Source organism: Gigantopelta aegis, chromosome 3 (genome assembly GCF_016097555.1).
Source record: "Gigantopelta aegis isolate Gae_Host chromosome 3, Gae_host_genome, whole genome shotgun sequence".
Classification (NCBI taxonomy): Eukaryota; Metazoa; Mollusca; class Gastropoda; order Neomphalida; family Peltospiridae; genus Gigantopelta; species Gigantopelta aegis.
In genome coordinates, this window is record NC_054701.1 from 87,571,431 (window position 1) to 87,599,305 (window position 27,875).

At 36.4% G+C, this 27,875-nt stretch overlaps 2 protein-coding genes across 3 annotated transcripts; one reads left to right on the forward strand and one right to left on the reverse strand.

Moving 5' to 3' along the window:
• Nucleotides 1-51: 51 nt before the first annotated feature.
• On the reverse strand, nt 52-11,178 carry LOC121369257 (aminomethyltransferase, mitochondrial-like). 2 transcript variants are annotated; one of them, XM_041494220.1, is made up of 7 exons: nt 11,095-11,178; nt 8,001-8,381; nt 7,496-7,574; nt 6,312-6,457; nt 3,735-3,921; nt 2,395-2,511; nt 52-1,163 (listed from the first exon to the last, which is right to left on the reverse strand). In XM_041494220.1, the coding sequence occupies exons 2-7, from the start codon at nt 8,325-8,327 to the stop codon at nt 943-945; spliced, it is 1,077 nt and encodes a 358-aa protein (XP_041350154.1). In that variant the 5' UTR covers nt 8,328-8,381; nt 11,095-11,178; the 3' UTR covers nt 52-942. The 2 variants fall into 2 exon arrangements, with proteins under 2 accessions (XP_041350154.1, XP_041350153.1); XM_041494219.1 differs by lacking the exon at nt 11,095-11,178 and adding an exon at nt 10,555-10,675.
• On the forward strand, nt 10,977-27,852 carry LOC121369258 (inhibitor of growth protein 3-like). Its single transcript, XM_041494221.1, has 11 exons — nt 10,977-11,057; nt 16,652-16,723; nt 17,649-17,755; nt 18,843-18,908; nt 19,262-19,358; nt 20,226-20,279; nt 20,662-20,856; nt 23,111-23,181; nt 24,642-24,784; nt 25,665-25,908; nt 26,980-27,852. The coding sequence occupies exons 1-11, from the start codon at nt 11,030-11,032 to the stop codon at nt 27,088-27,090; spliced, it is 1,188 nt and encodes a 395-aa protein (XP_041350155.1). The 5' UTR covers nt 10,977-11,029; the 3' UTR covers nt 27,091-27,852.
• The last annotated feature ends 23 nt before the right edge of the window (nt 27,853-27,875 follow it).

Genomic DNA, 27,875 nt, shown 5'->3' on the forward strand with positions numbered 1-27,875 from the left:
AATGATTCATCATTTAAATTCAGTGTCTGTTTTCACTTTGAAATTGATGAGTTTTCTTTTAAGCACATTTACTAAACTTTTTGCCTTTGTATAGTTTTACAATTTTATACAGTAATAAAGCTAGAAATTATTCACATCAGGGTAATTTTCATTGTTAAATTACAGTCATAAAATTACATTCCTCAACAAATATAAAGTTTTAAGATAATCTACACTGTGATCACTGATCAACCGATTCTCCTCAGGAAAATTATGTTAAACATAAATTTAAAGGATTCCTTATAAACACAATCTGAGAAAATACACTGTAAACAGTATTTATGTATAATATATAATGTTAAGAATTGTATATTGTAAATCTGGCTAAACATTAGCATTCATGTACCATTACAACTGTATGACAACACAGTTGCAGGGAACTTGAACAGTAAAGACAAAGAAAAGATTGACCGCGTGCTAAAACCCATTCACGTGTGATGGATCTTGTCAGCTTTTGACAGGGTGGTCAAAGACCCTGCAATCGTCACAGGTGGCTGGCATCTTGCTGGACTACTGGACAATTAGTCTGTCTTGTCTACAATAAATTGTGCTCCAGTTATTTTATAAATGTATTAGAATTTTAATCTGTTTATTTTAATAGCATGTGACACATAACTTGCTGGACTATTCAACAATTAGTCTGTCTCACCTACAATGAATTGTTTTCCAGTTGTTTTATAAATATATTAGAATCTTAATTTTATTTTTGGGGGGTGGGGTTATGTTTTACTAACATGAGACACATATACAAAACATAGAAATAAATGTGTCATATTATTAATGCGAATAACACGAACTCGCATTTTTTGCATTAATATTATGATCGCATTAATTTCAGGATCCACAGTATTTTATTACAAAGCACTTGTACTGTATGACGGCATCTGGGGTAGTCAGTCCCAACTACTTTAGGATGTAGTATTTTGAAGGCACAAAAGGCATCTTGACGACTTCGGCTTCATACTTTTTCTTGCGTATTTCAAACTTGACACAGGTCCCGGTTTTTGAGAATGGCGTCTCGACGTAGCCCATGGAGATGTTCTTCTTGAGGGAAGGAGACGGACACCCACTGGTCAAGCTGCCAATACTCTTACTTCCAGACTCATCAAATATCTGGGTCCCCGCTGAAATAGCAAATAATGGTTTACAATTATCAACATTTTATTACAAAAATATGTTTTAAAATGTAGACACTAGAACTGTCACCTTCTTTCTTTTGTGTTATACCTATCTATTGACTTGTGACTTATCCTCCATTAATCATACCATTTTGGTACCACATACACTTTGCTAAAAACATATATGAAAAAAGTAGATTTTGCTGAGACTACTTTTATCCACTTTGTTTTCATTTTAAAACCCAACATCAATGTAAAAGCGTTAGTTTATTCTGTTTGAAAGAAAGAAAGAAATGTTTTATTTAACAACGCACTCAACACATTTTATCTTACGGTTATATGGCGTCAGACATATGGTTAAGGACCACACAGATTTTGAGAGGAAACCCGCTGCCGCCACTACATGGACTACTCTTTCCGATTAGCAGCAAGGGATCTTTTATTTGCGCTTCCCACAGACAGAATAACACAAACCATGGCCTTTGTTGAACCAGTTATGGATCACTGGTCAGTGCAAGTGGTTTACACCTACCCATTGAGCCTTGCAGAGCACTCACTCAGGGTTCGGAGTCGGTATCTGGATTAAAAATCCCATGCCTCTACTGGGATCCGAACCCAGTACCTACCAGCCTGTAGACCGATGGCCTAACCACTACGCCACTGAGGCCGGTTTATTCTGTTTGATGACACCACTGGAGAACAATGATTAATCACTGGTTATTGGATGTCAAACATTTGGTAATTCTGACACATAGCCTTAGAAAGTTTACCCACTACATTTTCCCATTAGTAGCAAGGGGTATTTTACATGCACTTTTTTTCACAATTTAGCATATAGTTGAAAAACAAATGCATTTTTTACAAATACTTGTAAATATACATCAATGATTTTATATATTTCAACTTATTTTCATGCTTATATCAAATTAAGGTTCAAGCAAGCTGTCCTGGGCACACACCTCAGCTATCTGTCCCGGACAGTGGGCTAGTTGTTAGTTGTTAGTGGTTAGTGAAAGAGAAGACGGTGTAGTGGTCTTACACCTACCATTGAGCCCTTAAGAACTCACTCAGAGTTGGAGCTGGTACCGGGCTGCAAACCGTGTACCTACCAGTCTGTAGTCTGATGGCTTAACCACGATGCCACCAGCGCCAGTGCTCATCAGTTTTGTTGTTAGCTTATAATAAAAAAAATTATGAATAAATTTTTTCTTTAAAACATTTTCTAAGCTGCACCTACCTCTGGCTGGGGGACCAGTAGAAATAAAGCCAACTCTTTTCCTCTTTGGTTTTGATTTTATCTGTTCTAAGATTATTGATGCACCAGGAAAATCTGCCGTCTGTCTTCTACGTTTTGCTAAAACAAAAAAATACGGGGAGATAAATCAGTGAAAAAGTGTGCTTTGTTTAAGGGCCGTCCATAATTTTCAACAATTTCCCGAGCGTACAAACTGTACACTTTTGACCATCCCCCTCCCCACCCCCCTAAAAGTGTACATCCCAAAAATGAAAAATGTACGCTGGTCCCTTAACCCCTTCCCAATTCACCCACCCCCCACATAGTTTGTACACTCATGAAAATTTTGAAAATTATGGACGGCCCCTAACACCACATAAATCAGTCACGGAAAAACAATGTATTTAACGATGCGTTCAACACATTTTTATTTACACTTACATGGCATCAGACATATGGTTACTGAACACATAGAAAATTAGAGAGGAAACCTGCTGTTCCCACTCCATGAGCTACTCTTTTCAATTAGCAGTAAAAATGTGCCATCCCACAAACAGGATAGTACATACCATGACCTTTGTTATACCAGTTGTGGGACACTGGTTGGACTAGAATATAGCCCAATGGGCCCATCGATGGGGATCAATCAGATGAATCATGCATCAGATGAGCACTTGTTATGTTTCGCACCCATAAATCAGTAAAATAAAACATTTTTGAAGAGTAAAACCATATAACAAAAGGGAGGAAAGATATTTCAGACAGACACCACATGAGCACATTGATTTATTAATCATCGGCTATTGGATGTCAAACATTTGGTAATTTTTGACATATAGTCTTAGAGACAAAACCTGCTACAAGTTTCCATTAGTAACAAGGGATCTTTTATATGCACCATCCCACAGACAGAATAGCACATATCACAGCATTTGATATACAAGTCGTGGTGCACTGGCTAAAATTAGCCCCATGGACGGGGATCGATCCCAGTCCGACGGCACATCAAGCAAGCGCTCTACAATTGAGCTAACACATTACACATGGTAAATTGTTGTTGTTTATAAAAGCATTGATGATGGAAAGAGTTGAGGATGGGAAGGCATTACCAACCCCTACCATTGTTGAAAGGCAAACCAATTAAACTGTCCAAACACCAAACCTATTGGAATTTTTAGTAGCCAGATCTACCTTTTAAAAAAATAGATGAAAAATGTATTCTTATCTTATCTTAAAAAACAAATCTTCACAGTGAACTTAGCTTATTTATATGTTTATGAATTGGATTCTTACAACATTCGTTTTAAGGTTGGCTAAATTGCTAACATAAAAATGTGATTCACCTATAACCCAAAGAAGAGACGCTTCGACTGGAGTTGTCTCCTCATTGATATCATTTCCATAGAGACAAAGCCCCGCCTCCAGCCTCAGACTGTCCCTCGCACCAAGTCCAGCCAATCGCACTTCAGCTTCTTGTGATAACAACAACTTCTCAACCAGATTCACTGCATGCTTTTTCTCAACTGAAATCTGTGCAATAAAATTCAGTGTATGCAAGATATTACCAGCCTCAATCATATACGGGTGAAAACTATTGGCCATCCTCGGTGTTGTCGTGGTTAAGCCATCGGACATAAGCAGCGGTTGCAAAAAGAAGTACTAGTAGGCGTTCGAACTGTCAGAGTAGGAGTTGGGGGTTTACCGAGAGCTACAGACACTCAGTGATGAGGAGGGGGTGGGGGGCTATGGGCCAGAGCCTGTTACCCCAGAAGTGTGCAATGTAGTCCACTTGTAATGCATATAGTTGGTGAAATTGTTGGCCCAAGAATAGAACAAGTATGACTTATAATTCTATCCTTGAATGTGATTGGTCAGTGCAGGAATAAGCAATATCTAACCGTTACAAGCGTTCCATGTACCAGGGGTTCTAGAATGCCATCGGGCCAGTGGATTTTAAAATTCACTGGTCATGGTAAAAAATTAATGTACATTTTGCATACTAAGATCATATTAAATCAATTTGTCAATTTGCACAACATGCTCATTGGGCATATTTTATGGTATGTTTAGAAAAACATGCAAACAATTTCCATCAGTTTAGAATACAGTTACTTATCAATATTTAAAAATAATTGTTTCCCCTAATACCACGTAAGTTATATATGTGTATATATTTATTTACTTATAAATGGGAATTCCTCTCCCACCATTACCCCCCCCCCCCCCCCCCCAAAGGAAAAAGAAACAAGAACATTTATTAGCATGAATTGTACATGTATTATAGGTTAAGGCATACAATTCCACCCCACTCACCACACACCAAATTAGTAATTTTTTAATGTAGATACTTTGTTAAATTTATATATTTCATGATATTGTGTATTTAAATATTTATTTTTATTTATTATTTTTGCAATTTATTTGATATTTTATAAATTAAATTATTAATTTACACTTTTAAAGTTTTGCAAACGTAAATGGTGGCTTGCAACTTTTAAACTAATAAAACACTGGTTACCGTTTGGAACTGTCCTAATATTAATAATTATTAGAGGAACAAATATTTGGATTCCAGTGCAAAAGAAAACATGGCGGCGATGAACTTTTATAACTTGAATAAAGTTACATCGGTAGGTATAATGATGTCGTGGATGGGTCAAAGATTACTGGTGATCAACTATTTGTTAGTGAAATATTGCATTTGACAGCAAAAAAAAAAAAAAGTTACTTTTAGATGTTTCTTTTGTTTTTGTAAGATTGTAGGTGTTCATGAAAATATGAACTAGAGTCTGAACAACTGTGGCGAAAATAGACGTCGGAAATGAGGGTAGTAAACGTCGCATGCGACGCCTTGTTTTGCAACTGCTGATAAGGCTGGTAGGTACAGGGTTCGCAGCCTGGTACCGGTTCCCACCAAGAGCGAGTTTTAATGACTCAATGGGTAGATATAAGACCACTACACCCTATTCTCTCTTACTAACCACCAACAACAAACTCAATGTCCTGGACACAGCCCAGATAGCTGAGATGTGTGCCCAGGACAGCGTGCTTGAACCTTAATAGAATATAAGCATGAAAATAAGTTGAAATGAAAATAATGGCCTTAATCCTGGTACCGTCTCCCACTTAAAACAAGTTTTAATGGCTCAGTGGGAGGTGTAATTACCATTAAACCGACCTCTCTCCGACTAACCACCAACAACTAACCCACAACCCTGGTACCATCTCCCACTTAAAGCAAGTTTCAGTGGCTCAGTGAGAGGTGTAATACTATTAAACCGACATCTCTCTCACTAACTACCAACAACTAACCATTAATACTTCTGGACAGACAGCTCAGACAGCTACGGTGTGTGCCCATGACAGCGTGTTTGAACCTTGGATATATATGCATGAAAATAAATTCAAATTTATATTATGGTTTACATATGTATGCAGTCATTGACTATCTCTTTATAGCCGTCACCTAACAATAAAGGTCATCATAACAGTGCTATATCTTCACTTGTCTTAACAGACCACCTCTAATTAGAAAACAGAATCCCAAATAGATCTGTCAATCTCCTCACAGAAATTCAATAAGGCAAAGCTTTGAAATATCTATATATGCACTTTGTAATGATAAATGCACAGGTATTATAATTACCATTTTTTAAATTGCTACATATTGTTTTGGTGAGACAGGATTAGAGAAAAAAAACATTATTTGAAAAATATAATTATTGCTTATACCAGTCTTTGCATCTCGCCATATTATTATACTTTCGAAATAAAACACTTGCATTTTGTGTCATTTTTACTACTTGATCGACATGCATGTACTTTCTTTTGATCGTTAGGATATATATAACATGACAAGAAATGAAATTTGTCCTCAAGTGGGAAGCCCCCTCCCCCAGTTTTCAAGGGTCAGTAATTACCTCCACTCCATCCTCCCCTGTGTAACCACACCGCGTCACACGACAATCTGGAATACCAAACACAGTGGCCATGGTTGAGGTCATGAACGGAAGTGAACTGAGGTCGTGATCAATTCCAGGCTGTAGTACTTTAGTCATCTGAGGACCTGAAACAAGTAAATATTGTCCATGACTCCAGTCAACATCAGCATGACATACAAATTCTATGTAGAAAGGAAACTAAAGGACTATTAAAGTTTGTTCTGCAATCCATTTTAAGCTACAACTATTTGATGCATAATATTTGGTAATTTTGACACTTGAGACAGAGAGTGAGGGAGAGAGAGAGACACAGAGGGAGACAGCGATAGAGAGACAGTGACAGACAGACATGCATGCAGGCAGGCAGAGAGAGACAGACAGACAGACAAATACAGACAGACAGACAGGCAGGCAGGCAGACAGAGAGAGAGGAAAACTGTTTTAGCTAAACATGCTACTCCTTTAAAAAACCAGCACGGAATCTTTTATATACACTATCAGTCACATAGACAGGACAGTGCCTACTACAGCTTTTGATGAACACTGGTTATGGAAAAACAAGTCCATTGAGACCAATTGATTCTACAACCCAACACACCTCAGGTAAGTGCTCTACCTCTGACCTACATCATGCCACGTGTGCAAGTCTCTTTTCTCAAAGTAACCCATCTACCTCTGTACTAAGTCTGTCACCAATGTACTGAGTAGGTACAGTGGAAGCAAGTTAACATTCAGTATGGCTGACTGGCTGTGTCAGTCACCTATATGCCATGAGTGTGCAAGACTTTTTTTTTATCAAAGTAACCCATCTACCTCTGTACTAAGTCTGTCACCAATGTACTCAGTAGGTACAGTGGAAGCAAGTTAACATTTAGTATGGCTGACTGACTGACTGACATCAAGGTATGCAAGTTTCTAGTGGGATTCAAGGGCATATTATCTTGAAAATGTTTTAAAACTAGATATCCTGAAAAGGGCATTTCTGCATTGTACAAGTAAATAACATCATGGCATGCTGGTAATTCAGAATTAGTGTCCCTCCCCCACACATACACACACGTCCTATGCTCCGACATGCCTCCCCAGGACAGCAAGCTTCAATAGTAGAACTGAATATATAAAACTTTCTATTACAACTATCATCTAGTAATAACAGAACTAACCCTGAACAGCCAGTAGAGCATTGCTGATCATTTCGACCTGGACATCCATACCATCACTCCGATACTTTTCAGCCTGTCTCTGTGGAATAAAAATATAGCCAAATACAGGAAATGACAAGAAATATATTTCACAATTAACAAGTTATAAATAGTTGAGAGGTTTGCCATTATGAGTTACAGAAAAACAAAAGAAATATTTTAATTGATAAGTGGCCTTTTTTGTCTAGATGTAGAAGGCCTTATAAATATTAGTGTCTTAAAATGTTTTATCACTGCCCTATTATTTTAGGCTATGAATGACCCAAGGATGCACTTTGAACATAATTAATTTCAGGTGTTTTCTTTAAATAATAATCCATAATTTCTTAATTTGTATCAAGTATTATACTACTTTTTGTAATCAAACATTAAAAAATTAAAATATTTTTACAGACACAAATAAGTTGAAAAAAAAGTTTTATTTTCTAAATCTGTAAACACATGCAAAATGAGCGATAATAACAACCTTCATATTAGCAAAATCTTTATCCCGGCACCCCGCATTTGAAACAACATATAAATATCCATCTCCGGTATTTGTAATAATCAGATCATCCTCAATTCCTCCCTTGTTGTTTGTGAACACGGACAGTGTTCCATGGTTTTCACTCAACCCTTCTACATCAGCCACCACCAGAGACTCCATGTAACGCCTGCAATCTTTTCCCGTCACTCGGGTCTGGAGCATATGTGAGACGTCAAAAATACCAACACTACTCCTCACATGCGTGTGAGATGCTGGAATGGAGTCTTTGTATTGGACAGGCATCTCCCAGCCTGCAAACGGAACCATCTTTCCACCCTGAGCAACATGAAAGTCGTAGAGACATGTTCGTTGTAATGGAATCTGTAAATATATATAATAGGATTTGGTTTTTAAAAATTGTATTTAACATAAGTTTATGAGTTGGGGCAGGGAGACAACTACTCGAACTTGATTATGATCAATGTAAAGGTATTTAACATCAAACACAGGATTAGTATTATAATTATTAGAGCAGGAATCTTTGTCAACCTGAGTGTAGGCAGAAATCCTGCATTTTCGTTATAGAATTGTCTCTGATGACTATCTAGCAAGCTATCAAACAGCAGAGTACTCAGGCTATACATTGTACCTGTGTTGAAAGAACCATACGTTACACACCATATAGCTGCACAGTTAAAGTTACAGTCTCTGGTTACCATATTATAACATCATGTACAAATATGAAATACAAGCTCAAATGCACTTTTAAAAAACTTGTGTGTGTTCGCTATGAACGGAGATCATCAGTTTCAGTTAACACGTGGGTTTGCCGATTTCATATTGTAGGGTTCGTCTCAAAAAATGAAATGAGAAATCTTGCACTGTACGAAGAACGTTCGGTTGAGCATACGGTACTAGAGTCTTTCGTTAAATCCAGTTTGATCTTGACAATGTATTATCGACAATCGTACCTTCCTATTTCAGAATTAATATTTTATAAAGTGTTAGTAGAACTTTTAAAGCTTAGTTTGTATACTAGTAACACCTTGATCATGTATATATTTTTTAAATCAAATATACTAAAGTAGACAATGAACGTTTTCACTTCTTAATTTTACGTGTGTTAAAATCAACAAATTCAAATAAATATTCTTTCGTTTGGAAAGGGTAAAGTTAGTTTATGTTTTTTTGTTTGGTTTTTCTTGTTTGTTTGTTTTAGGGTGTGTTTTTTTTTAATGACATCAATTGAATGTCAAACATTTGGTAATTTTGACATATAATCTTAGAGAAGAATGTGCATGTGCAGGGGCAGGGTATTGGAGGTCAAAACTCTTACCTGCCCAAGCTTAAAAAAAATTATAATATATTTTCTGGGGGAGCATGGCCCCATATAAACTTCATTGAACACAGTCTATAACACTAATCCCGCTGAAATCCTTGCACACACGCCTTGGAAATCTGCTACATTTTTTTTTTTAGCAAGGGATCGTTTATATGTACCATCCCACAGACAGGATATCACATACCATGGCCTTTTATATACCCGCTGATGGGAATCGATCCTAGACTGACTGTGCATTTCCAAAAAACTTCTTTTTACATCTAAGTAATATATAAAAATAACATTACTTAAACATAATTAAAAGTCACTTAATGTTTGATATAATTTTCAGTGACATCGTTTTCAAACGAAAGGAATGTTTGTTCACAGACATCTATCTCTGCACAACATAGTCTTGAAAAATGTTACATAGATTGAACACAACACCCTCTTCCTCTACCCCTAGAGCGTTACGTAATTATTAACACCCCCTTACATGTAACGCATATATGCTAACCGCTGACCACTGTCAAATCCCCCACCGACCCCTGGAAAGGTGTTGTACCATACCTCTATGGATATAAATATGTTTTGGAAATATGAGACGACCCCTCAATCAAGACAGTTAAATTTGTTCAAAATCACATGAGAAGTCAGCGCCTGCACAAATCACGTAAAGTCCCAGTTCTACTAGCGTCCCGCTAAATGAAGAAAAACAAAGCTGGCCAATGCATTTGTAGTTGACCTAGATAATGTAGATAAGCGAGCATTGTGAAACTATAGCGATGTGGTGGACCTTTTATGTACTAAACAGAACTGAATTATCTATTCTATATGCTTAAATAATAAAAATATTCCAGTGACTGCAACTTTAAATATTATATGCTGAGGTGTTATTACATAATATTTTTTTAATGAAAACATTCATTACATTTGAAAATGTATAGTTTTTAACTTCATTAAATATAGGGCTACAGTGGCCAGTATATAAACTCAGTTCTTCATTTACGACTACTAATAAAACTAGAAGTATAGTATGTTATAGCCCGAGTACTCTGACTGTAAGAGAGCTAGACATGTCCGTCTAGCTCTCTTACAATCAGAGTACTCGGGCTAAGTATGTTAGTATGTACACCGTACCGTCAGCTGTTCTATTACCTCAAACTAAAATTTATTTTGTTTCAAATATTAAGTACACTGTGTGTATAAAAGCCGCCTTAATATGTGTCTTACTGTTGGATTTGATGAATATAGTCGCTTATATAAGATGTCACTTTTTCGTGTGGAAATCAGCAACAAAAACCGTCTGCCAAAAAACTGCATTATTTCGATTTTTCACACGTTGGGTGTATATGTGGCCTTGACCTCAACCTTTAACTCTCGTGGACTTCCTATACATTGGCCAAATCGAGACATTTCATTGGACAGTTTTTATAAAAGAACAGTAGTTCTTGGTTTGCTTAAAATTTCTAAATATATTGAATAATGTTAATTTAAGTAACATATATTATCCATTAACATGCAATTAAATATGTGTAAACTTTACAATTGGGAACATTCAATGATGTTAATAAAATATTATGGGGAAATCCCTATAAAAAGTTAGTGGTCAATTAACCAATGAAAACGCTCGTTTTAAACGTAAAAGGTATCCAGAAGAGACAAAAGTTATTTTTAGTATAGCGACATAAACCAGAAGAAACACAAGATGTTGTACTTGGAAGATTATTTAGAAAGTGTGTTTAATTATTTGTTATTGACTAAATACTTAACAATAATTATAAAACTGGAACTTCAGATTTTCTTCTGTTATAAACGTTATATTTTGATTGTTGTTTCGTCACTGACTAAAATGACCATATGGATGGTTTAGATGGGTTTTTATTAAAACCCGGAACTGAATTGAAATGGAACGAAATACAGAGTAAAACAAAATTATATTTACATTAAACACAAAATATTCCAAACACAATCAAGCATTATGGTATAAGATATTATTAATAACTGATTTATGAATGGACGTAAACGGCTGTAATATTAGTAAACTTTTTTTATTCTCTTTTTTGGGGGGTTGAATGTGAGGGGGAGACAGTATGGAGTAAACATACACTAGCAGAATGTTTTCTGTGATAGTATAAGAAAACATCACTCGCCCTGGGTGTAATATCCGCCCGGTCCCCCCCCCCCCCCTTTATTATTTTTAGTTAGGGTTAGGGTTAGTGGAGGGGAGATCGAGCAGATATTTAGTAAGTTTTATTTATAACAGATTAGACTAGCCGACAGCTTGATAATATAGCTACAAACTCGGGATGGTTTCTTTATTATAAAGTCATGAGGGTTTATTATGCGCAGTCATAAGGTACTTCGTTTGAATGTTTGAAGCAAACATATTAAGTACCATGTCAGGCCCGTAGCCGGGGGGGGGGGGGGGGGGGGGGGGGGGGGGGATTGGGGTATCAGACAATTTCCCCCCCCCCCCCCCCCCCCCATGCAGGATAGAGAGTTCTGCTCAAATGAAAAAAAAAACATCTGACCGGGATAACGTAGCAAGAACATCTGTCTGAGGTTCCATTTGCTGAAGGTTCGATCCTCCTCAGTGATTATTTCCCGTCCCAACCAATGATCCATCAAAGGACATCATGTATGCTATCCTGTTTGTGGGATGTGAGAAGTATGCCATGTATCATTTATTATAAATATATTAGTTCGACTGGAAACAAACGGTTTCTTGTCATGGCTCTGTGACCAGGCCATTTTACATGTATACCACAACGTAATGTAACTTGTTCACGTATATTTCACAACAAAAGTTCATGTATTATTCTCGAGTAACCGGTGTCATCTCATTGTTTGGCAAGGGTTCTATATATATATATATATATATATATATATATATATATATATATATATAGACAAAACTACATATATGTGGTTTTCTGATTTCTGTATTCCACGAGTGTATTTCCTGCCGGAAACCCCGATGCCGTAGGCAGAGGGGTTTCCGGCAGGAAATACACGAGTGGAATACAGAAATAAGAAAACCACATATATGTAGTTTTGTATTTATTACATACCCTAAATTGGATTTCAAAATAATAATTTAGAAATTGTAACACTGCTAGCTAATGATGGGGATTTCTAAATTTACACAACTAGGTCAGCTGTGTTACTACGCGGACCGACGAACCACCAATTATTACACATAGGAATATAGTTCTATTTAAACAATAAACAGAAATAAGAAAGAACGAGTGAAAAGTTACCTATAATTTTAATGATATTGTTTGAAATGCCTTTTAAAGACAATGTAATAGCTAAAATTCACAAACAATATAATATTTAATTTGCTCGTAATACGTCAGAAAACCTTCAGTGTGCCAGTTTTATCAACAAAGAAAAATGTCAAAAATTGTTCACTCAGTGTCTGAGTCGTCATCGGTGTGTTTTCATTTATTGATGTTCATGGAATTATTCGTTGCTGAAAAGTTTAAGTTTATATTAAATGTGCCTCCATAAATCATCGCTCCACTGAATAATCCGGTTGACAGTTCATTCAAGTTTTTTACGTGAGGAGACAGCATTGTTGCTAAAGTTGACGACAGTCACTTTTCGCACCCTTGTTTTGGCTTCGTACACAATAAATGTAGCATATCTTACCGTAATTTCACTAGAAATCCATATTTCGTAAAAGGTGCAATTTTTTAATCACAAGATTTTGTTCAAAGACATCCAGGTGCATTAGTAATGTTAAGAAAAAAAATTTATTCGATAGCAATTTTACATTGGAATTTTTCCAAAAAGGAAACGTCATGTACCCAGTTTATGGTTATTGTAAGGAGACGCAAAGTGACGTCATTGGAATACTGACGTCATTTAAATTCAAAATTAGCTGTATTACTACAATACTGCGCCACATTAAAATAAAAACTAGTCTACTAACCTTGACCCCTGTCAAATTCCTATAACAAGCAAACAACGCTGTTTACAGGTCGGTATTTATTTATTTTTTTCATAATTCTGGACAAAATATTAATTTGAAGTTTTGAAAGATGAAAGAAATAAAACGTACCTTTTGTCAAATATATCATATCACAAAATTACGGTTGGAGATGTTTCATTTATACAAAAAGAATAAGAATTGTGTACGATGTAACGAAGCCAAAACAACTACAAGGGTCCAAAAGGTGACTGTCATCGACCTTAACTATCGTGGATTAAAAGCTCGTTGGTTCCCGTCTCAAGTTTTGGTATCGAGCTCATTAAATTGTAAATATTTGTCACCGTTTTCATCTGTTTTCAGTTTTTCACAAAATAACATTTTAAACAAACCAAGCACAAACTTTGTTTACATATCACGAAGGGCATTCCCGGTAAGCATGTGCTATAAATAGTAGCGTTGAATACGGTATAGTTCCGGCAGTTGAGTTGAATACGGAAAGTTGTATTCAATTCTTGTATTCAGAGCTGTATTTATATAGTAAGATTTAATGGGTATGTAATAAATATATATATATATATATAAACAGTAAAGTACTCTTATAACTAACTGCATGGGACCAGGACCATCGGTTCATTATAGCAGTAGTTCATTGTAAATATTTACAGAAGTTAGCCGTTTTCGTTCAGGAAGTCAGCTATTTTGGATTTTTCAAATTTAAACACCATAAACACAAGCATTAGTGGGTGGGTTTTTTAATAATGCATTTATTATCACCAACTGAAGCAAAATATGCAAATAAATACAGCATGTTGAATCACATGAGTGTTCAGTCAGTCACGTTTTGAAACAAAGTTGCTTATTTTGTCTGCTTAGTGAGCGTTGATCGCATAGCCTGCAGGGCTGTAGCGATGTCGGCAATCGAATGAAACAGGCATAGCTACATCAAATTTACTTTGGAAAAACAGTATTATCGTGTCCGTCATGATTGCGCATCTAGCGAATACTGTTCAACATTTCATAATATTTGTGTTACCTACCTTCATTCAAAACAAAATATCCGATTATTTAACACTAATTACAATGACTGTATAGTGAGTTTCACGCATCAGTCTTATTGTCGGATACCTACACTTAAACAAGCACACAATAGCGGTGAAATGAGTGCAGACGGTTAATTGCTCACTGCATTAATCCCTTAATTGATGCCAATCTACTACGTATCGACAAGCGGACGTTATCTGATTGGACTTATTAGTGCTAACGTTTTGGATGCATCAGTTGTCGCTAATGCTACTGATTGATAAGATGCAAGTGAGTTGCAGGTGTCAATCTTCTTGTTGGATACCAGCAAAATGTCAAGGAAGCAATGGGGACTTAAACAAGCGAACAATAGCAGTGAAGTGAGAACATACCGTTCATTGTTCAATACATTACTCTCTTAATTGATGCCAATCGACTACATAAATACACGTGGACATTATCTGACTGATCTTATTAGTATAGTCGTTTTTGATGCATTGCTACTGATTGATAAGATACAAATAAGATACAAAACATTTATGATTGGTTCGCTGTATATGCACTAATTTACAATGAAATTCACAATTTTGACCAAAAAATTGGCTCGTTTTAACAGTTAATTCACTATACATAGTTTGTTCTATACATTAAAATTTATTAATACTATATAGGGGGAAATCAGGACTTTACAATCATTTCGTTCTAACCGGTATTTGTTATAAGTGTTTTCATTTTAAAAGTAGTTTACTGTGTGTGTCTGTGTGTGTGTGTGTGTGTGTATATATATATATATATATATATATATATATATATATATATATATATATATATTTATAAATCTGCCACAGCCATTTTAACATCTTATACGAAATATGTATGTTAGTCGCTAGAGATTCACAGCTCCTATGAAGCTACTCACGACGCTCATGACAACTGTCGATCATGCCCCCCCCCCCCCCCCAATTTGTATATTGCCTCGATACCGTCCAATTCAGCAAGGGACTGTACTCTTCGCGCACATGCGCAATGGGAATGTGAAAGAGGTCTATTGTATTTAATAAAATTAATTTTATGTACACATGAAAACAAACCCAAACCACAGTATATTTCCATCAGTTTTATTATCTAAACTGGAAGAACAGTTAGTTAACATTTTCTTGCCCACTGGACAGGATTATCCAGCTTTTGCACGGTGCTAGAAACCCTGACCCTAGGGCTAGATAAATCTGTCTGACCTGAGGGCTAGATGATTTCTATATACGCGTAACATCATAACTTATGTTTTACGACGATTGACATCCTAACTCATGGTTTTCAAAATTCTGTTTGCCATTTCACGTTGTATCATTGTTTTAAAAATATTTTTAAAAATTAATATTTTCAACTTTATATTTATTGTTAAGTTGTTGTATTTTCATGTCGTTGCATAAGTTGGACTATATTTTTCAGCGTATGATTAAATGAGTTTCATTGTTCGTAGGTGAAATTTTAAAGAATTTATCAACAATAAACAAACCATATGTAGCTTACAAAATTAATGTTTTGTTACTGTAATTAAATGGGCAAGAAATAGTATAGATAAGGCAATTCCAACCCTTGGGACAAAATGTTTTTGTAAGGGCTTCGGTAAACCTCGACCTTCCCCAAAAAATTTTTTGTCCCTCCGGTCCCACCGATAAATGTTTGATTATAATCGATCATTGGAACACTACTAACTTCGGTAATAAAATTTAGACAAAACATTGGGCTGTTACATTTAAAAACGTGATATTATTAAGTAGTTGATAAATACACAGAATTTCACATACATTATTTTCGCTTTCTATTTATTGCACAAGTTTATTTTGCGCAAGAATATATACCACGAGACTGCTTAGCGATCGAGTGATGTGTTCTTACACAAAGTAAATGAGTGCAATAAATAAGAAGCGAAAACAATGTATGTGAAGTTTTGTATTTATTACATACCTTTTATTTTTTACAGAAACGGTTTGTAATTTAATGTTGTAACTACACTCTTTTAAATCTATTAATCAATCCTCCTTTCATGGATTTACTTGACGTTAAGGATCGTACTCTGCGGCAGTATTGTGTAATGTTTCAAATATGATGTGACATAATTTGTGAATCAGCCATGTCTTCAGCCATGCTTCATTTATTGTGTGTTATGTCATCAGAATCGTTGGGTGAATGTTACATCGGGTCTCACACCAATAATAATAAAAGAGTACATATAGTCCGGTCTCACACTAGGTTTCATTAATGTCATTATAGGTGGTGTTGTACACCATACACTACAGTGTCGTTAAACAAAACAAACTTCTTCTTCTTTTCATCGTTCTATTTTTAAGTGTAAGTTTGTTATTTCAGTGATTGAGAATCTCCCGATGGAGATGAGAGAGCGACTCACCGAAATGAGAGAAATGGATCTCGAAGTGCAGAGTACGTTAAGTTTTTTTAATAGAGCCTTGTTATTTCATAAAAATGTGATCTTTTTTTTTTAGGGTAGTTCTACCACTAGCCTAATTCACCAGTTGAGCTTTTATAAACAATGCACACAGAATCACAAATTTTATTTTGAGATGGTAAAAATAATGTAGTGTAATGATTGATATTTTATTGGAAAATAACTGGGTTTTGCAATGTTTTAAGTTTAATAGCCATTTTGGCAAATTGTTCTATTCCCTAGAACTGCTCTAAGACTTGTTTTTAATTGTGTCTTTAAGTTTATTCTAAGCTGCTTGATTACATGTCGAGGCTAGACATAGCTAAGTGGTAAAGCGCTCACTTGATGCATTGTCAGTTTTGGATTGATCCCTGTCTGTTGACCCACGACTGGTATATCAAAGGTCATGAAAGTGCTATCCTGTCTGTGGGATGGTGCATGTAAAAGATTCCTTGCTACCAATGGAAACATATAGATTTTCTGTCTAAGACTGTATAATAAAAGTTACCAAATGTTTGACATCCAATAGCTGATGATTAATAAATCAATGTGCTCTAGTGGTGTTGTTAAACAAAATAAAAACATTTTGGAAGGATATCTTGTTTACCAAGGTTTTAAGACAAAAACATTTGCTTTATTCTGTTTTGTATTGATATTGTAAAAGTAATAAAACCATCAAAACCAACACCAATCAAATGTCAATAAAACGACACCATCACCATATTTCACTACAGCTCAGTGTTTCTCAATATTTTCAAAATTGATATGAAAATAAAATACAATTCATGAACAGTAACATGTATGTTCCAAGTCAAGTCAAAGAATTCTACTCCTGTTTATTCTTGCTAATCTTAGAGAGCTGGGTGGAAAATTGTGAATATGTGGCAACAGACTTCTGTTGATTTTACATTGTTTTCACAGATTCACTGGACAGTTTGGAGGAACGGGTGAAAAACTTTTTCAAGAAATGTATTTTACCCAATGTAAAGTCAGACTGGAAAGATGACACATTTCACAAAATAAAACAAGTGAGTTACTTTTTATTTTACTATAATTTTAACTGATGCATACAGTTTTGAGTTTTTAATTATTCAGAAAAGTTGATGTGCATAATATAGATTGTCCTCATTGTTATTATTAGGCCTACAATGAACAAGATTAAGATGGTTTGATGAACCGCATTTGTATGAATCAACTTGTTTTGAATGTCATTATTACAATAAACATGATTAGGATAGTTTGCTCCCACACATACCACAGCCTTTGATTATACCGTGCCAGTCATGGGGTACTGGCTGGGAAGGGCCAAACCCAATGGGTCTGTGGTGGAGGTTCTGTTCTGATTATACTGTGCCAGTCATGGGGTACTGGCTGGGATGGGCCAAACCCAATGGGTCTGTGGTGGAGGTTCTGTTCTGATTATACCGTGCCAGTCATGGGGTACTGGCTGGGATGGGCCAAACCCAATGGGTCTGTGGTGGAGGTTCTGTTCTGATTATACCGTGCCAGTCATGGGGTACTGGCTGGGATGGGCCAAACCCAATGGGTCTGTGGTGGAGGTTCTGTTCTGATTATACCGTGCCAGTCATGGGGTACTGGCTGGGATGGGCCAAACCCAATGGGTCTGTGGTGGAGGTTCTGTTCTGATTATACCGTGCCAGTCATGGGTACTGGCTGGGATGGGCCAAACCCAATGGGTCTGTGGTGGAGGTTCTGTTCTGATTATACCGTGCCAGTCATGGGGTACTGGCTGGGATGGGCCAAACCCAATGGGTCTGTGGTGGAGGTTCTGTTTTGATTATACCGTGCCAGTCATGGGGTACTGGCTGGGATGGGCCAAACCCAATGGGTCTGTGGTGGAGGTTCTGTTTTGATTATACCGTGCCAGTCATGGGGTACTGGCTGGGATAGGCCAAACCCAATGGGTCTGTGGTGGAGGTTCTGTTCTGTGACCCAAGCACCACAGGTGAGCACCACCGCCTGAACTAATATATGTACAAATAAATATAATAATATGAAAAACACAGAATTTTTTTTATATATATTAAACAGGCTCACTAATGATTTTCAAACTGTAAGCATGTTTTTATAATGTTTATGTTATTTTATTTTCAGGACTACTATAAAACACTGAGTGATGCAGATGAGAAAGTTCAGTTAGCGAATCACATCCATGATTTGGTAGGATTTTGCATTAATACATTTTTAACAATAAACTTATCATTGGGTTTAAAATGTGTTACCGATATACAGGTATACATGTAGCCGGTTCATTTACTTTTTTTGTCATGTTTTATTATTCCATCAAGCTTATGAAATATATTTTAATATGTTCTGTAAAATTCACATTTAAGAATTATAGTTACTGTGATTCTAAAGTGAAAGTTTAGTAAATAAATCAGTAACATTGCAAAACCTTTGTTTATGAAGTCTGAAAATATGTTTTAGATTACCGCATTCTTTTTGGTTTAGCAAAGTGATAATTATCACATAGTCAGAGATGTGACTTACAGGGTAATATTTGCTTTTTCAAGGTGGATAGGCATCTACGAAAACTGGATCAGGAACTTTCCAAGTTTAAAATGGAATTGGAAGCTGACAATGCTGGAATAACTGAAACATTAGAGAAGAGTGAGTTGAACATTATTGTTGTTGTTTTTCAAATTGATATCACATACATTGTGTAAAAGCACTTCACTTTTTCTCTTACACGGCAGAACAAGAAGGGATGGTAGTGCATTTAAACGGGTCAGAAAATGTTTGGATTTAAGTAGTTCCGTATATACAAAATTATAATTGTTTGAAACATAGAGCTATCAGTTACAGAACATTATTAGCCCAACCAGAGCGGACTATAGGTTTCATCGCCATCCTTCATTCTTCCGTCCGTCCGTCTGTCCCAGGTGATTTTTTCATTATGCCTTGAGACATTGAGCTGAAATTTTGTGTATAGCTTTATTATATACTATTGCAGATCAAGTTTAACTTTGATGACGATTTACCTGTTTGTGGCATAGTTATGGCCCTTGAACGTAGGAGATAGGGATATTAGTATGACAGACTTTTTTTCCCACAATGCCTCAAGATATTGAATTGATATTTTGTTTATGGCTTTACAATGTACTATTACAGATCGAGTTTGACTTTTTATGGCAATTTTACCCATTTTCACAGAGTTATGGCCCTTGAACTTAGGAAATATGAATATTTGGGTTTTACTTCTTTTTTTTCTCTCCAATGCCTGAAGATATTGTGATGAAATTTTGTATATTGCTTTATCGTGTACTGTTACAGATTAAGTTTAACTTTCATGGCAATTTACCCATGTATTGCTTTAGCAGTACACGCAAAATGCTTGTTTATCTATATAATATATAATTTTGGACATAACAAGTTTTGTTGAAACACTTTCATTATAATTTTTTAATTTCATTTAACCAACATTATCATCTGCTCTGTTTGTTTTAAATTGCATTTTGTTTTGTTTATCTATTACAGGATCCTTGGAATTGGACAAACCGGTGCCTTTAGCAAATAATCAAAGAGCTGAAAGTAAGTGTCAAAGTCGGATAGGTACTGACCATAGGTGTCCAAAGATGCCAGTATCAGGGGTGTTGGTAGTTGCATATCAATTTGTTTTTCACTTGGGTCGGTGGTGGCAGCAATGTATGTGGGATGGTGCATATAAACAATCCCTTACTACTAATGAAAAAATGTAGTGAGTTTTCTCTCTAAAACTATATGTCAAAATTAACAAATGTTTGAAATCCAATTACCAATGATGAATATTTGTATGGAAGAAATTTTTGTATGATTGTTAGAATTATTTTGTATTAAAGATAGCATCTGTGTTTTTCAGAATATTTGTATGAAAGAACTGTCTGCATGCTTGTTACAATGATTTTGTATTAAATATGGCATCTGTGTTTTACAGAAAGAAAACTTGCACCGACATCATCATTACTGAACAGTCACAGCGTGGACAAACGGCCGACGACAGAGGTTTTGTCGAACATCGCCACGGAGGCGGCTAAAGAAGTGATCCGTCGCTCGAACTCAACGGCTAACTCACCCTCCATGTCGATGTTCAATTCCAGCACAACCTCGTCACCCATCACCTACAATCTTGGTATGAATGTCTATATCTTTCAACTTCCTACAACCTCGTCACCCATCACCAACAATCTGGGTATGAATGTCTCTATATCCTTCAACTCTCCATAACCTCGTTGCCCATCACCTACAATCTGGGTACAAATTTTCTATATCCTTCAACTCCTCACAATCTCGTCACCCATCACCTACAATCTGGGTACGAATGTCTCTATATCCTTCAACTCTCCATAACCTCGTTGCCCATCACCTACAATCTGGGTACAAATGTCTCTATATCCTTCAACTCCCCACAACCTCGTCACCCATCACCTACAATCTGGGTACAAATTTTCTATATCCTTCAACTCCCCACAGCCTCGTCACCCATCACCTACAATCTGGGTACGAATGTCTATATCCTTCAACTCTCCACAACCATGTCACCCATCACCTACAATCTGGGTGCGAATGTCTCTATATCCTTCAACTCCCTACAACCTCGTCACCCATCACCTACAATCTGGGTGCGAATGTCTCTATATCCTTCAACTCCCTACAACCTCGTCACCCATCACCTACAATCTGGGTGCGAATGTCTCTATATCCTTCAACTCCCTACAACCTCGTCACCCATCACCTACAATCTGGGTGCGAATGCCTCTATATCCTGGGTCGAGAGTGCTGGGATGTCACTCGGTGATACATTGCTTGTCCATAGTGGATGGGATACATTGCTTGTCCATAGTGGATGGGATACATTGCTTGTCCATAGTGGATGGGATACATTGCTTGTCCATAGTGGATGGGATACATTGCTTGTCCATAGTGGATGGGATACATTGCTTGTCCATAGTGGATGGGATACATTGCTTGTCCATAGTGGATGGGATACATTGCTTGTCCATAGTGGATGGGATACATTGCTTGTCCATAGTGGATGGGATACATTGCTTGTCCATAGTGGATGGGATACATTGCTTGTCCATAGTGGGTGGGTCATAGGATCAATCAGGGTTCACATATTTTAGTGAAGCCATTTTCAAATATATAGAATATTTCCTTCAAAATTATTAAAAATTTAAGGAATATTTTATAAGCCAAAGACTTAATGTTGCAGCCACTTGATATAAAAATTATCAATTGACTAAGTTGGCAATGGACAGGGTGAGCTCTGATCGATCAGCAGACTCGAGGTTTCGTCTGTCCACCATAACAGGCACATTAAAGGTCATGGTGTGCACTGTTCTGTGTGGTAAGTACATCAAAAAGATTCCTTGCTGTTTTTCTGTACGAGTAGCAGGTGTAATGGCAACAGGCTTCCTCTGTCTTGACTTTCTGTCATAATAAGCAGAACCAGAGCTATCAGGGTTTTATGATTTTTGGAATGATTACATATTAATTTTGTTTTATTTGTCATCAGCTATAAGTGTTACAGATCACATAATGGGATAGGTGAGGATGTTGGAATAGTTTGAGCTGGTTTGTAGTATATATGTTCATTTAGGCCCAAAACTGTGGAGCTGGGTATGGAGAGAATGGTCCCAATCGAAACAGAAAAGCACTGAATCAGATTTGATAAAACACAGCATGTCTGTGCTGACATGAGCTCTAGATCAGGCTGCAGATGACATAGAACATTAACTTTATCTTGTGTCTACCATATTCGCCAAGATTCTGCTTCAGTATGTTTTGAGCCTTAGTCTTGACTGTGACATATTGAATCTGTCTTTGTGTTTCAGGTCACATTGCATCTGTGTTCATGTTGCAGGACATATTGGATCTGTGTTCATGTTGCAGGTTATATTGAATCTGTGTTTGTGTTGCAGGTCATATTGAATCTGTGTTTGTGTTGCAGGTCACATTGCATCTGTGTTCATGTTCCAAGTCATATTGCATCTGTGTTCATGTTGCAGGTCATATTTGATCTGTGTTCATGTTGCAGGTTATATTGAATCTGTGTTTGTGTTGCAGGTCATATTGAATCTGTGTTCGTGTTGCAGGTCATATTGAATCTTTTTGTGTTGCAGGTCATATTGTATCTGTGTTTGTGTTGCAGGTCATATTAAATCTGTGTTTGTGTTGCAGGTCATATTAAATCTGTGTTTGTGTTGCAGGTCATATTAAATCTGTGTTTGTGTTGCAGGTCATATTGAATCTGTGTTTGTGTTGCAGGTCATATTAAATCTGTGTTTGTGTTGCAGGTCATATTAAATCTGTGTTTGTGTTGCAGGTCATATTAAATCTGTGTTTGTGTTGCAGGTCATATTGAATCTGTGTTTGTGTTGCAGGTCATATTGGAGCTGGTAGTAATGCAGCAATAGCGGCAGCTGCTTCTCAAGCCATAGCAGCAACTCAACAGGTATCTGTATGTTGTTTAGTCATAAACATATCAACCTCCTCTTAGTGAGGTAATGACTGTATCTACCGCTTCTTGGTAGGGTAATAACTTTTACCTACCCCTTCTTAGTCCAGTAATAAACTTATTTACATGTACCTCCTTTTAGTATAGTAATAAACTTATCTACCTCCTCTTAGTTGATAATTATATTTACCTCCTCTTAGTGTGATAATAAACTTAACCTATCACTCTTAATCCACTAATAAACGTTTTTAATAAATGTACTTGCCTCCTTTTCATGTGATAATAACTGTATCTGCCTTCTTTTAGTGTGGTAATATACTTATTTACCTTCTCTTCGTGCAGTAAACTTATCTACTTCCTTTTAATGATGATAATAACTGTATCTACCTCCTCTCTGTAGGATAATGAACTTACCTACCTCTTAGTACAGTAATAAATGTATCTATTTCTTCCTAGCGATAACTTAGACAGTGTTCAACAAATGTTTGAGAAAGTCACCAGTCCTCACAAAAGCTTTTGCTAGTCCCCTATGTATTATGGTAATACAGTTGATAATTTCCACTAGCTCAGACAAAACATTCACTAGCAGAGCCTGAGGCCTAGTGGATTTTTCAAAACCCTGACAACAATATCTACTTCTTAGTGTGGTAATATTTACCTGCTCGTAGTATATAGATACTGTAATATTATGGGTTTATATGTACTGACGTATGGTTGAACGTAGTGATATCTTGACACTCTTCGGCCATGACAGTTTGAAGTAAAAGTCTTACATTTGAACCTGGTCATTATTTGTCATGTCAACTATATCAGACTAACACAGTAACAGAGGATAATAGATGAGTTACCAGTTATCAAATGTCACAAGCTTTAACAAGTGACAAATGAAAATTATTTCACGAGTGACATAAATTTGATAATAGCTATTACAGAGTTTGTTATTTGATTTATTACCTCAGCTATTTTTTTCTCTAAAAGGCTTTATTTTCAACACACATGCACGTACATTATAGAAACGATGTAAAACCCTTTATGCACTGATCTGAGTATTGCTATAACTTTGTAATTTAATCACGTTCATAGATAATTTAAAAAAAAAAAAAGTTCTCTTTATTCTGGTACAAAATCTATAATGAATTGCATTAAAATGACATTTTGTTATAAATTTAACACCAAAAAACAAGAGCCATAAACATAAACTTTTAAAACTACATGACGTCATTTTGTGTGGTAGCCAAATCATAATAATGTCATATTTAGTACCGACAAGGTCATTGGTTTGTAAGCATCAAATCGTCCAATAATATTGTTCATCTGACCTATGCAGAAAAATTCCCACTGAGAAAATATGGAAAATATTTTCCCTGCTATGAGCGACCACTGGGGTAATAATTAATTTATTGAAGGTTTGTTGATCGATGTATAAAATAATCACTGGACATTGTGTGTGTTTGTAGATGCAGCAGGGTCGTAGGACTCCCAGCATGAAGGCGAGCTATGACTTGATGACTCGCACTCCAGCATCGGCAAAGGAAACTGCGAGTAGTCTGTCCAACCCCGGCACTCCTGACCCTGTACCACGGTCGCAGAGGAGCAAAAAGTGGGTTTGCTGTCGGCATAACGTTATTAGTTTTTTATTTTAAAATTTTAGAATGTGTTTATTAAAAAGGAGAGGTATTACTGCAGTCTGTTTGATTAAGTAAAGATTATTAGAGAGGTGTCATCACTGTCAAGAAACATTATCTGTAGGAACGCTTCTTTTCATACTATGGAATTTACTACATTTATTTATTTCTGAGATGATTGTTTTGTAACTTGTGTACAAAAATAGTTTTGGTGTGGTTTACTGGTTAGAACTAAATCACTTTGGGTCAAATTTATGAAGCCTGTTTAAGTCTTACATGCATCTAACTACATACATTTTTAATGCTTAAACGTCTGCGTTTACGAAAAACAGGCTTCATAAATTTGGCCCTTTTACACTTCTTATGTCAAACCAAACATATTTTTGTAGAAAGATGGGACAGACTATACAAGCATTATTTAAGAATATACAGAAGTGTGATTTGTCCTATTAATAATTAATTCTTGAAGGGTAGTAATTTCAAATGAATGTTGCCTGTATTCAGCTTGTAATGCTAACGTTTGCAAGTAATTTCATTGGTTCCCAGTGCCATCGTTTGGTATAAAAACGTGTAAAAAAAACAGTCTGAGAGACCAGCCTCCGTGGTGTTGTGGTTAAGCCATCGGACATAAGGCTGACAGGTACAGGGTTCACAGCCCGGTACCGGCTCCCACCCAGAGCGAGTTTTAACGACCACTACACCCTCTTCTCTCTCACTAACCACTAACAACTAAATGTCCTGGACAGACAGCCCAGATAGTTGAGGTGTTTGCCCAGGACAGCATGCTTGAACCTTACTTAATCAATCCACTGCATAACTTGTTATAAACCTCATCATTATTTCATTTTATTTTAGGCAAACTGTGAAAGCCGCTGCATTAAATCAGTCAACACCCGCCCCTGTCATGCCGTCGCAGGCCCCACCCACCCCTGTGCAGCCAGTGATATCTGCCCCTTCGACCCCGATCATCGAGCTGATTGAGGATCAAAACACGGAGCTGCAGATCGCTGATGACTGGCAGAGTGACCCGAACGAGCCACGCTACTGCGTGTGTAACCAGGTGTCATACGGGGACATGGTCGGATGTGACAATGACGATGTGAGTTACTCTAATCTGTTTAAACTACAACTTTTTCTCTCTCTCTCTCTCTCTCTCCCCCCCCCCCCCCCCCCGATGTGGCAAATTCCATGGTATCACACTTGTTGTCTCAGGGTTAGATCAGTTGGTCGAGTGTGTAACCAGGTGTCATACGGCGACATGGTCGGATGTGACAATGACGATGTGAGTTACTCTAGTCTGTTTAAACTACAACTCTTTCTCCTCTCTCTCTCCCCCCTCGATATCTAGGTGACATGCTTAGCATTTAGTATGTGGAATCTTTGTCATTGTAATGTTTTTTCACGATTTCTGTCTGGAGAATATTAGTCATTGTAATGTTTTTCACGATTTCTGTCTGGAGAATATTAGTCATTGTAATGTTTTTTCACGATTTCTGTCTGGAGAATATTAGTCATTGTAATGTTTTTTTCACGATTTCTGTCTGGAGAATATGTGAGGGAAATCTGATGGTAATTAAAGGTATGAGAGTAATTTATGGTGGTTAACAATGTGGGTCAGACTTTAAATGTTACAATTACCTAACGTTTGGCATCCAATAGCCAATGATTTAATTAATCAATGTGTTCTAGTGGTGGTGTTAAACAAAAACCTTTTTATTGTCAACTTAATTGTTGCTGCCATAGAAGCTATTAATTTTTAGAAACAAGAATACATAATACTATGCTTTCTTTTATTTTGTCTTTACCAGTAATCTTGTATACCTTTGCCATTAATATTACACTTTTATCTTTACGGTTCTGAAAATTTTGTAAGAGTACAGAAAACTTTATAGAAATCAGACATTTATAGGTTTTTTTAGTAAATTAAATCCTTTTTGTATTTCACTTTGTTGATTATCAACTAATCAGTGTTTTGTATTTGATATTAAATCAGTATACATATTACATACTTTTATAATAATTACCAGGCAACTAAAATTATTATGTTTCTAAATCATAGAATTAAAAAGAAATTAGTTATTATTGTCAAACATTTGGATCAGTTTCCTAGCAGAATACTTGCCCAAGATAGTATTCCAGTACAGTTATGAATGCACTGTTTATTTTTCAGTGTCCTATTGAATGGTTCCACTACGGGTGTGTTGGGCTGTCTCAGGCACCGAAAGGAAAATGGTTTTGTCCTCAGTGCACTGCGGCCATGAAGCGACGAGGACGCAGATAACAGCAATATCAAACATTTTTGATCAAAACTCACATTTTGTGTTGTGCTGTATGTTGATAAAAGCTCATTGTATGTTACATTTACTGGATTCGTGTGCATGAAATTGAATGGATTACAGAAAGCCCTATGACAAATATGGTATTTCAGCCATTGGAAAAAGATCTGGATGGAAATGTCATACGAAACAATGGGAAAGAGTGGATATTGTAACGTATTATTTATTTGCACCCAAAGTATGTTCTGGCTTGTGATAACCATTTTAAAACAGAAGCTGAACTGATATTTAAAATGCTGAAAACTTTCTGCTATACCTAAAGGTAATTTGTTACCATTTCACAGCAAATCCAATTGACTTGTAAAAAATCATTTTACATAAAACCAAAAAACAAGCACCTCCCAGGTTTGTAGAACAAGGGCCTAATTCACTAAACTCTCGCAACTTTGGGATCTCGCAGTGCAATGCTAAACAACTTGCGAAGAGGATACTTTGTTGTCTAGCAGAGCCTAAGAGAGCTTTGTGACTTAGGCCGGCAAGTAAAACAATATACTGGATAAACTTTTGTACAGACCAAGGATACAAATTATTATCTGGTGCAAGACTTCCAGAATATAATAATGCAGAAAGTGATGAGGTGTAAAGTGCGCACTAAATTAATTGAAAGTGAATACTGTAAATTTGTATCCATATTGCTTGTTGTGAATGGTTAAATATTGTATGCACTGCTTGCGTGAAATAAACTGCCTGTTTCTACAATCATTAAAGAAGATGTTGATCTCATTTTGAT